Genomic DNA, 12,527 nt, shown 5'->3' on the forward strand with positions numbered 1-12,527 from the left:
TTTCCCCTTCCCAGCTGACACACCTCTTTCTGTCATAGTGTGTGTAAAAAAGGGAGTATAGGAGTAAAAGTTTATCAAAGAAGTGTTTGTTTATTATGTCTTCCACTGATAAAGTTTTATTAATCTGTGATTGTCATGTGAGGTTTTGACAAAAAATGTAAGTCACTTTCTTTACAAGGGGAAAAGAAAAAAAGATAATTCTAGCAAGTAAATCATGGCAGCTTACTGCTTTGGGCAAACAAACTTGTACCTTATCTCTTCCAAAAAACCCGTGGAAAATGCATGATAAATGGCACATTTCAGAGAACATGTTATGTCCCTGTGAAATAACTTTGATTCATGGTTATGTATTTATCTTTAAACAACTGACAAACCTTAGGCTATCTAAATTATTATCATTTGCTCTATGCTACTGTGTTATTTTTGCTAGGGAACCTGAATGATGTGAGGTTAAGATAAGACATCTTGCTTCTGCAGTCATAATTTTTTTATAAAGAAAAAAAAAAGCACTAAATTCTTACTGTATTTTATTTTTGGATGAAGTCCTTTGAAAGAGTATTTATCAGAAATCATTTCCTCCAATTGTGTTTTGAAGAGCATTAGTATAAACTTCAAACAGAGAAGGATGGGGCCTGTTGATCAAAGGGTTCATATTACACAGCAAAAGAAAATATCATCATGTGGATTTAAAAGAAAGTAATCACCAAATTAAAAGTCATTGCAGTGAATTTGTTCCTTTCAGTTGTGTGTCTGCATAAAGTGTTCTGAATTACATTTTACAATGAAGATTTCATTTTCTTTGTGTTTTCAAATAGTTGTTTGATTTGCCGTTGTGACAAGTCAGGAATATTGACTTAAATGCTCTATTGCTTGCATTAGTAACACCAGCTGGAGCTTTTGGAGTTTTAGTTTTCTGTTTTATCACTTGGTAAAGCTTTTGGTGAATGTAAGTTGTCATTACCTATGGCATGGAATTTTTTAATTAGATGTCATTGTTTACCCAAGTTCTTTAATGCTGTCACTTTAAAAGAATTTACAGAAATGCCTTTTAAATATGACCATGAAATAAAAAAAAAAAAATGTTTATCTATTTTTCACTGAGCAGTAATAAATGTTGGTGACTTGGAGGTAGAAAAATAGAAAATGATTATTGCTTTACATGATGGAAGTGCCTTTGTTTTCCTTATATCAAGTACTTTGCAGTGCATTTAACTTGACTAAACTAGCATTTTTTTCTTAGAATACTGGAATCAGTTGACATTTTTGTATACATTGCATTTTTTATGTAAATATAAAGTTTTCTGGCTTTGAATTTTGAATCAAAATGTCGAAATCATATTTTGCCTTGGAACATGACAGACATTTAGAAAATTTACAAACAGAAAAAGAAAGAAATGCTTATGCTGATTTTGACCTAATGTTTTTAGAAATATCTTTAGTGCTTGACTAAATGTTTAAGCTCTCAGAAGTGAAATGCCTATCTCTGAGTGAACACAAAGCTCAGAAACATGGAAATGTGGATACATTGTAAATTTTCATCTTAAAAACTTATTATTCTCTGCCTTTGTGGACTGCTTTGCTTTTTTTTCCCAACTCCTACTGTCCTTGGTAAATCAAGAACAATACAGTAGCAACCATTTAGTTGAAAGCTAGCTGCAAATTAAATTATCTATATAATTAATGAGAGTTTGGTAACCGCACAAACCCCCCACCATCAACACCACTGCTATCTTAGCTTTATAGAAGATAAAGCAAGGTGATTATCATACAGGCAACATTTTCAGAGAGTTTCTAAGTATGTATAAATATAGTAGCACTGCACCTATCTTTTGCGTATGCAATAAGAATCAGAAAGTTCCTGCCTTGAAGAAATCATTTCCTTAGCAAGAGAGAAGGCGGAATTCCTGGTATGGGGCTCTCACGTGGGGTTGACAATCCTTAGCTATTGGTATATAATGTAGATTTGCACTCATTTTATAGTTTTGGCATTAGGCAGGCTAGGTGATGGATACTGTTGAAGCAGAATTCTTTCACATGGATACTTCTTAACAGAGATGGGGAAGTTGGCTACTCTCAGATAGCAATGTGTATATCAAAAGGTGTTGGTGTTTTCTAAGCTTTAATTTGATATTACTACATTTAGCAAGCTATAAAATTCAGTAATATTTTGTTGTCCTTATGATAATTTACTTTTTGTTTGGTTAGATCTGCAGAGTGGGCTGTCAGCGTCCATTTTTAAGTCGGTTAGCATGGTTCGGACAATCTGTTTGAATTCAACGGAAAAAATATCTTCACACTTTTACACCATGCCTCAAAAAACCCAAAAAGTGCACAAGTAGAAATGGAATGCAAATGTCAAAGGTTAACCTGGGTGTTTTCCCTCTCCAGGGTGCTCCTAAGCCGATCGCCATCGAGCCGTGCTCAGGAAACAGAGCCGCCGTGCTGACGGTGTTTTTGTGCCTGCCCAGGGGAGCGTCAGGAGTTCCACCTCCCGGGCAGTCAGGTAAGGCTGCTGGGCTGCCTCTTGGGTCTGTCTCCTCCTACACTCTCTGCCTGGGCAAACTCACCCTCACAGACCAAAATAATGGCACAGCAGATGGACACGAGGAGCTGCTTGGTCAAGCTGATATTAAGTTTAGCCCCAACTTCATTTTTCATGGGAATTTGGTGTTGTGTCCACATAAAAAGCACAGTGATTAAGCCAGCCACTTTTCATTAGGACTTCCTGAAGCAGTACTTGTGCATGTCAATATGCTCCAACATTGTCTCTCAGGGGAAAAAAAAAATTCATATGCAGCCACTTCTACGGTTTCAGTTCAAGCTGCTGCAAATGAGGCTGTACAGGGAATACCAGTGAGTATTTTCACTTCAGGCTAAAATTTAGTGCAGTCTAGTTTGCACCGTAAATCCCAACCTTTTGCTGGCTGGGACTCAATTAAAATACTAGTATTTCCCAGAATGCCTGTCAGATAAAACCTGGAATTGTGTGAGTGAATGCTTCTGTAGGGAGGTGTTCACTTTGGAAGTGATCCCAGCTCATTTTAAAGTAGCACTTGCATTATCTGGAAGCACTTCTTGTGGTGACCTACCTTCTCTGCTAGGTCATTGTGCAAAAACATTCTCATAAAATACTTCCCAAACAGGAGATACCTTCCTGCACCTTTAAAATCCTTTAAATAACTGCCTACAAAAGAGCCATGACAAGAAAGTGTGGCCAGTAATGTGACACTGCACACGTGACCAGTTTACTCATCCAGACTTCACTGGAGCTGGGGCCAAGATGAACGCCTTTGTAAGAAATAGTAGACTGCATGGTATGTGCCCAAAATGCAGGAATAAACCAGAAAATATGCTTTCAGGCTAACTTTTATCATTAAGAGCCAAAAAAAGATATCCTTTTAACCTTCAAAAATCCATTTAAGAGATTAAAAAGTATTGAGTAATGATGAGGGCAAACTCAGTTGACTTATGTTGGAAGTAAGCTCGGCTGGGTGTTCTTCTTTTGGCCTGATCACTATCTGTTATTTATTTGGGAGTTTTAGTTCATTTTTTGAGGGTGAGGGGTGTTATATTTTTTTCCCTCTGAGTTCTGAGATGAGGACTTAGTTCTTTAAATGCTGTTTATGGCTTAGAATATAATTTTTGGAAGTGCTATGAAAATAAAAGTGTTACTGATGCTTTGTCAAATCCATTTCCTGGAAGAAATATATAAATGTAAGTGCTCTGAAGAGAGCAATGAGAGAGTAAGGATGTTTTGCTTATTCCCTGTTCATGTTTCAAGGAAATGAAAAAGAAATGAAGGTGTTTATAATCTTGCAACAAGCAAAAACATTATGAAAGGAAATTAAAAGTAATTGTTGAAATTGAAGCTTAAAATGTTTTTGGAGGGACTATTTTTGTTGTTTTCAAATTTACCTATGATGTTCATCTTGACAGTAAAAATGTATTCATTTAGTTTTTTTCATAATTAGCTTCTATTTACCATATAAAGGAGTCTTTGAAAAGTAATTGCTGGTCTTTGCTGTGCGTAAATCATGGAAAGTATGGGTATTTAGAAAGAGGACTTGGGTTCAATAACATGTCTGCTGTGTCATTCTGCAGGTTTTTCAACCTGTGAAAGAATTCACGTCTTTTTTAAACATGTTTTGTCCTCCTATTATGTTCTGTCTTCTCATTGCTTTACCTTCCACCAGCTTTATAGGCACATATTTGGAATTCTATTCTTCCATTTGTTATTATGGCACCTGTCAGCCACTTAGTGTTTCAAAATATATAAATTATTTAGTCCTACAACTTTCACTTTGTTCAGGGTCAAAAGCAAATAGAAATGCTTGAGTTGTTCAGCCATACTGGTTCAACCATTAGAGTGTATTAGATTACATGGCTGTAATAATTTTTTTCTTGTGCACGATGAGTTTTGGAGCTCATGGATTGCTCTATGTAACCATGCCTAGGCTGGCCAGGAGCTGTTGTGCAAGTTTGTTGGCACAGCTGTAGCTCTGCTAACTCACTCCATTCCTGTCCTGCAGCACCCTGGGCTGCCTGGGAGCAGATGCTGTGAGCACTGCCAAGATTTTGGAAATGACGTGGAAACTTTGGGCAGCACACATGTTCTCTACGCAGTCGGCTTCCCTTATGACCTAAGTTAGACAAAACCAGTGATATTGGGGTGGAAGTCGTGTGTTCAGTAATTATGTCTTGCCAAGTAATATTAGAATCCTCTATTACTTGTACACGGCCATTTTCCAGCTCGTTGGGATCATTCTAGGATAGAACTGACAGTGTGTCAAACATCTTTGTTTAAATCATACCTCAAGGATGCTCATTCCCAGTTCACACTGGGAGAGTGTGGCATTTCTTCCTTCTATGCATACATCCCAAACATAAGAAGGGAATGCCTGTATTTTTATTGTCCTGCATTTTCTCCAAAACTGAGGAAGCAAATTCTTTACATAAATAACTAATCTATGCCCCACTGGAGCTCTTAGTTGTGTACATAATTTTTTAAGGTATCTGAATTTGAGTTTTCTTGAGTTTTACATTAACGAATATTTTGTTGAAAAATCTCTGAATGTTCAAAACAACAACAAAACAAAAAAAACCCAACAAAAACAAAGCAAAAAGACCAAACCAACAAATAAACTAAACCCTAATGTAAAGGTTACTCTTTGTGCAGCATATGTTCTGTACTTCACCTTTACCAGCAGCTGGAAGGAAAGTTGAAGCTACAGATGGTGGGCTTTGGCCAAAGGCTATGCATTGCAAAAAACTTCTCTAGGAGACACCATATGTCCCAGTGCAGGTCTGTGTGTTCTCTGCTTCCTGCAGAAAATACTCACAACTTTAAAGACTTTCAACAGCATTGTTTAGCACTCAGGGCTAATTCTGTGAGTTAAATAGTTAAACCATGTAAAATTAATCTGTGATTTAAAATAGATTTTATAAAGATTGATCATATAGATTCAGTCAAAATATTGATAAAATTGAATTTATTGCAAAAGAAAATAAATAGTCATTGTGATTCGTGTTCTAAAAAGAGATTTTTTTCAATGATGCAGCTATTTGTAGAATTAAATATTCGGAAAATCTGAAAAGTCACAAAATGTTGCCATCATGGTGGGTTAGATGTTTCACAGCAGACCTTACATTTTCTTTTGGGTGTAAGCTAACAATTCAATTATACTTCTCTGAGGTAACTGAAGTAACTGTTTTTAAGTGAAAGAAATTAGAGACAAAGTATAAATTAAAATGATCAGTGCAAAACATTAAGTTAAATTTCTCAGTTTGGATTGACTGATAGAACATATTCTTTCTTCATTCTTCAATTATCTCATTCACTGCATTGTACCTGTGTAATCAGAACAAAATTAGAGGGTCCGAAAAATAGCAATTGTCTGTGGGGTTCACGTGTCTATCAGTACGAATGCATCAGTGTAGTTCATATGTCACTTAAAAGTTTTATGATACACTGGAAGCTTGACATCATCTTTTGTTGCTGTAGTGTCTGACCCCACGATTTAAATAGCTTAAACTCTTCTTAATATCAAAGCAGATCTAATAATGAGAGCAGCTGCTTTAGTTCTCTAGAAAGAACTAAATTATACATTGTAAAGGGAATTGAACAAAACAAGTTACACCAGGAAAAAAGAGAATAATATACGACTTAATGCAGAAAAAGGTGCCTATGAATTATCAGCAGCGGAAGGCCCAAAAATAACTCCTTCAAGGTCTTCATACAGCTCTGGTGATATATTGGGCAATACAGAAAGAATAGCTTGGTAATGTGATAAATTCTGTTAAAAGAACTGTGACCATGTCATCATTACTACTAAAGCCAACTAAATCCCATGCTTTGAGGTATTGAGTTATTGTACAATAAGTTTATAAAACAATGTTTGCATCATTCTGGGATAAGGCCACTTTGTGCTGTAAAGCACAAAGAAAAATGAGAATATTAAACCGTTTCAAAATAATTCAGAATCAAGGGGTGTAATTTCTGAATTATTTACAGGTTATTTTACTTTCACACAGCAGCACTTGCCTATCTACCAAGAGGGTAGAAGTGATAGAGCACCCAGTAGAGGAAATTCCCTATTGAGGCAGTGAGCTGAATGGTCTCTGCAGATGTGCACAAATGAGTCTCTGTTAAACCTTAGTAGATCTTTAACACCTCCATCACTATGAGTGGATGAGTTGAATCCAACTTAACCCATAAAATAACACTGGAAATGGAAAGGAAGCTGAATGGAAGACTGCGTGCAATATTCTGTTGTTACAAGTACAAATTAGGATGGCAGGCCTCCAAATAGTGATATCTGAAAGTTCCTGTCTGATACCCTTGACTCAAAACAGAATTTTGTGTAATTCTGGCCACACTGACTGTGGTGTTCAATCCTACTTAATCAGCAAGCTACAGTAGGATCACAGAATCAATAAAACTACCATGCCATCTGCCTTCCCTGTCCTCACCATCATAATGAATAATGACTCATTAAGTGTTCTACAAGACAATTAGCTCTGGTTGAAAACAGTAACAAGGCTTTCCTGATTGTATTTATAATTTTCTCTGATTAAAATACAAAAAACCTAATGCATATCATAAGAGGCACATTAACATAAATATGAATTAACTAATAGTTTTTATAGAGTATTATATTTAATTATATTGCTCAATTTTTCTGACCCTTGGAAACAAAACCATAGCTTATGGCTTTTCATTTGTAGAATGGCTTCATATGTGTGCCTATCTCAGTATGCAGAACTGGTTGCAGACATACACCGGGGCATGTAATTCACATGAATTTCTACCTGCTACAAACACATTCCTTTGCACAGTCCTTTCACACTTGCAAAATAACCCTATAAAGTCAGTAGTGCTGCAAGGATGAGTATAGATTTTCCTGTAGAAAAATACAATTAAAAGATGTAGCAGAAAATCCACTGTCATTAAGACACACAGAGGAGGGTTGAATCTCTGCTTTAGTGAAGAAAAACTGTGAATACTGAAAGGAAGGAGAAGAAAAGTGAAGGTAGGCATAGAAACAAAGAAATTCATAGCAATAATTCATATTCAATTCATAGGAAGAAATTCACAACTGATTATTTGATTCCTAAACATCTGAAAAAAACCCTAAAATTGATATTGCAAAAGGAAAAAGGAACTCTGAAAAATGATAGATGTCTAGATCAGAACAAACATATTTCTGCATTCTCTTTTTCCCAGCTGACTTATCAGGCCCTACAAAGTAAGGTCCTATTTTTTATTTAAGCAAACTGATTTCTGTGCATCATCCTGTTGTTTGTTCCGTAGCAATCCACTTCTCTAGATTGAATGTTGTCTCTTCTTTGTAATTTTGGAGACAGAATTTGGCTTCCTTTCATTATTTGCTCTTTTATGGACATTGAGTCACCAAAGTATATTTTATATTTTTAATCTAACAATACTGTTTAGGTAGGATAAAATGGCATGTAAACAGAGAAAAATATTATAAAAACATGAGCAAAAGTAACTATACAACACCCCTAGAACAGACGCTTCTCATCATTAATCGCAAGACTTTTCAAATAATGAAATATCAAAACAAAAAAATCTCAGTTCTCTTATTTCCTCTGAAGTCCCACATGCAACTGGAAATAAGTGAAACTATGTAATACACAAAAATGGTGCAAATGTCTAGAACTTGTGTTAAAATACAAGGGTGAGTCAGACATTTTATTTATTATGCAAAATTGCACAGTCATGTTCATTTGACCAGAAGCTCTACAGATAAGTTGGAATATTATAAAAGACTCAGTGGGGAACAGAAATATTTGAATTTCCTTTTACTGTTTAGACTGTGTGAAGACTGAATTTAATCTTTCTCTTTAATCTAAGGCATACCCAGAGCACTTTGTGTAGAAATGTAATTTTGGTAATTTGTTGAGGGATACTCCATATTAGTTACTGACATCATGCCAGTAAAATGCTCCAAAAAATTAGAAAACATTAACATTGTGGGAGAAAACAAAAATAGTCTTTGTAAGAGTTTTAATGACTACAACTAAAACTAAACTCCTAATTAGTATATTAAGGAGTATCTTCCACTTACTGACACTGAGAAACTGTAAAATGCAGGGTTCTTTTCAGTTAGCTGGAGATGCTTAATGAAATAGCTCTAAGACTTGATGTAAACTAAAATAATCTCTTCCCAAGATCATTTTACTGAAGGAGTTACTTCCTTTTGAGCAGTAAGGCCTATTTTTGGAATGACTATTTTCTGCCTAATTCCATTCTTCTGCACTGCATCAAATGAGGGAGCAGACTGTGTTTATAGTATTGACACTGTGAAAAGAACACAGTGGAAAGTGGCAGATGGTGCCGATGATTACTTAAAAAATATTGATGGCAATAGCAAAAACAAAGTAGATAATAAGACCTGCTAGCCACCACCACCCCTACTCCAGCCCAAACCCAGAGCAGTTACTTCTGCTACGTGCAGGAATAATTCTACTTGAAAAGTACAGAGGTTCTTAGCACAGAAGGCTTTGTAAGTGATAAAGAATGAGGTATTGATTTTGTGTGCTCTTTTACAGAATTTTAGGTGGTTCTGTAATGATATAGCTTTTGCATCATTCTACCCATAGAAACTTCATTTCTTTAAATTCTGAAGAACATACTTGGAAAGGACATAAACATTTTAATATGAAGAACATGTAGTATAATGCTAGCAATGTGTCTTCCACACATCTTGGCAAAAGTAACTTATTGATTGGACAGTAAAACCAGCATGCTGTGGAGACATCAGCTCAAAAAAGGTAAAAAGATAAGAAAAAAAAAGAGAGAATAGGAGAATAGAGGAGGTGGAGATGGTTGTTTTACAACTTTATCACTGGATTTGCTGCCCTAGAGGGACTCAATAAAATGAGACATATTAATAAAAACTGTTAAGTACTGTGAACATTTCTTTGACAACCAGTTATTCATTTTTCAATCCAAAACTGTCACTGTTTCTCAGAGTATTAGAAATACTTTTTTCTTTTGGGGTTTTTGCAGTTTTAGTTGCATAAAGGGAACTTAAAGAGGATGTAAAATTCTGAACACTGTGAAGTGTAATTGCAGCCATGTCCATCTCTTCCCCTCTGTGGGGAGATTGTTTGAGCTGTTGTCAGGTTGCATCCAGGTAACAATTTAGTGGTTTCCTCACTCCTATTGTCATGGGAATGGAGAAGCAATGATGAATGCTCATGATCCAAAGCTTCTGGCCACAAACAAATGCATTAGGTTGCAAACCTTCAGATGGAAGGCTCTAACCTGGAAAGGAACACCATCCTCAGCCGCACCTGCCTGCTCACCTTCAGCTGCAGTACCTGGGGCTCTGCTATTTTCATCCATCCCCCACAGTGTTTCAACACAGCAATCAGGTCTTGTCTCCACCTTCATTTTGCCAAGGCAAATGAGGTCTGCTCTAAACATGCTCTTCAGTCTTTTGAACACCTTTGTAGTGCTTTGTCCCAGTTTTAGCCTCAGTTCATCTCTTTTTACCTTGCATGACCAGGTTTGTACTCAAAGTACCATGTGAAGGACCATCTGGCATTGCCCAGTGGCATTATTCCTTTTAACATTTACATTTTAAAAACATTTTTCCCCCCTTTTCAACTTGTTACATCTGCAGCCAACTTACTTTCTTCCTTGAACTGTAAACTTTTGGAGTATAAGTTTCTGCTTTTTTCCAAAATAATGGCTTTGAATTTTGCTGTTCAATCTGAGTACATGTATATTCCCCAAGTTCTTGGGGTCATGCATCTCTTTCTGGGTTATATTCTAAGCCTTCTCTGTATTGATGATGGATAATGATGTTTGCCATGATCGGATTTAATTAAGTTAATGCCAAGCTCTTTAATGAAAACAAAAATGAACAGTAAAAAGTATGACTTGTTTCCATGTTGCACCTTCATCAGCCTTCTTTCTCTTCAAAACTATTCTTTGTTTTCTCTGTCATGCCATTATTCACTCTCCATAACTCCTCTATCTTCTCTTTTGATAATTTATCTGTTGATAAATTCTCACATTATAAGATTTCAGAAATCTAGAAAATATTCTGCATACTCTTTCCCAGAAAATCATCTAACTTATTGTAGAAACCTATCAGGGGCTCCTGGCACAATCTTTGATGAAATGTTGTTGCATTTTGACCTGTTTTCCATTTACCTGCCTTTAATTATTCCTTCTAGCAAAGTACCTCATAGCAGAGTCTGATTAATAGATCAGTAAATAAATGAATATATTTTCCCTTGAATCTAGACAATATTTAGTTTGAAAGAAACAGCAGTTACTGTTCTCAATTTGTATGCATCTGACATGACATATTATTAAATTTCCCTGTTACCAGCCTTTGTTTTCTGGTATTCTTACAGAATTAGTGTTCTGATTACCCTAATGTCATTTCATAAAACTTCTGTTTCTTCTGTTTCCATATCCTCATTCCATTATCCATATTGATGCTACCCTCTTTGATAAACATTATCTCCCTCCCTCTTTGAAAACCTTCAAATTCACTCCTGGGACAATATCTAGAAAACACCTGATCTCTGCTTTATTCTTTCTACATAATGACTCTGTCCTGTTTTGGTCTCTCAGTTATATACAGTGAAAATCCTTGGAAATCCTTGGATGTTTGTTCTACTAAACCTTTGCAAGGTGGAACTCATCTTGACTTTTGACAATTCTTATTTGGCTCTTACATGTCTTTGCCTGCACACGACAGCCTACTTTGTTGGTTGATGCTTTTTAGCCATTTTCATAGGCTTTCTGAATTTAAAAAGCTGTAAATTTAGGTTGTTTCAAAATTTTATTGTCTCCCAGGCAGAGCCTTAGGCCCTTTGCAAGGCTAAGCTTTCCCTGGTTGAAAGAAATCATAGTGTGCTTTTCTTCTTTTGATATGAATGATACAGATGTCAACAAAGGAAAGGAAAAGAAAAGAGATTATAAAGGCAACTAACAAACATGGGAAGTTCTCACTGCAGAATTTTGCTGAGAGAGGTTATGCAAGACTTATGTAGTTTTTAATAGAAATCTCATGGGAAAAAATATTTTAATATTTTAAACAAGTGGAAACATTGATGTATAATGCTGTAAAGCAGCATGTTGTTCTCCTTCTCCTGGCACAAAGACACAGAGTTTCTTACATGGAAAATGGACAGCAGTAGGGCCCATGTGAATGTGCACCTCCACCTAACAACACCTTTTTAAATTTTGTGCTCTTATACTTTGAGAATTAAACAGATGTCTAGTTAGAGGTGCAGAATTAGGTAAAGTGAACAAATCCCCGTGCAAGTGGTGCACTGGATGATAAGTGTCCTTCCTATGTGAAATTGGTGGTCTGGTTTTATATTCGGTCAACACATACTATGTGGAGCAGATGGCTTACAGCTAAATTAGAACCATAAACCTTTCAAAGTTAAAGTTGTGTATGAATTAAATCTTTCAGCAGGGGTCCCATCACCTATTTCTCCTTACTCTAACATTGAATCCCTGGAAAAGCCGATTTTTTTTTTTTCTTTAATCAACAGAAATCAATCTTCAACTAAAAATAATTACATTGAGACCTGTCCTGGCATCATGGAAAGTTTCATTCATTACTGGGACAAAGCAATCTACCTTCCCATGTTTATTTTATCACACTCTTGGAGTAAGATGCTTCTACTGCCTATTTTTGCGATAAAGCTGTCCAAAATTATACAGAGACCAATCAGATTTATCATTCTTTGGCGTTTGATGGCATCCATCTGTTTATTTACAAAACTGCTAAAGACTTATTGAGTTACTAGACTACAGAGAAAATAAATTGAGTTATCATATGTAGTTAAATTCAGTCCTTGCATCTGCTGTCTTTACAGCCTGTATGGTGTTTTCTGAAATTACACTGGCTTGCAGACCCAGGCTTCAGGAACACATTTACTTCACAGCCTTTTTATGCCATTTCAAGTGAATTTCTAATGCATGAGCAATTTGTGGTTCAGGAAAATGTTGACAGAAGAATGTCAGGGCT

At 35.9% G+C, this 12,527-nt stretch overlaps 1 protein-coding gene across 2 annotated transcripts in view; it reads left to right on the forward strand.

The window, feature by feature from the left end:
• Window positions 1–12,527, forward strand: part of ATRNL1 (attractin like 1) — a 431,225-nt gene that overhangs the window by 377,231 nt on the left and 41,467 nt on the right. For both annotated transcript variants that reach the window (XM_064431406.1, XM_064431405.1), the window contains one exon: window positions 2,389–2,503. In XM_064431406.1, the coding sequence (XP_064287476.1) occupies window positions 2,389–2,503 (115 nt within the window). The remainder of the gene's footprint in view (window positions 1–2,388; window positions 2,504–12,527) is intronic.

This window comes from Passer domesticus, chromosome 8, assembly GCF_036417665.1.
Source record: "Passer domesticus isolate bPasDom1 chromosome 8, bPasDom1.hap1, whole genome shotgun sequence".
In the NCBI taxonomy this organism is placed as follows: Eukaryota; Metazoa; Chordata; class Aves; order Passeriformes; family Passeridae; genus Passer; species Passer domesticus.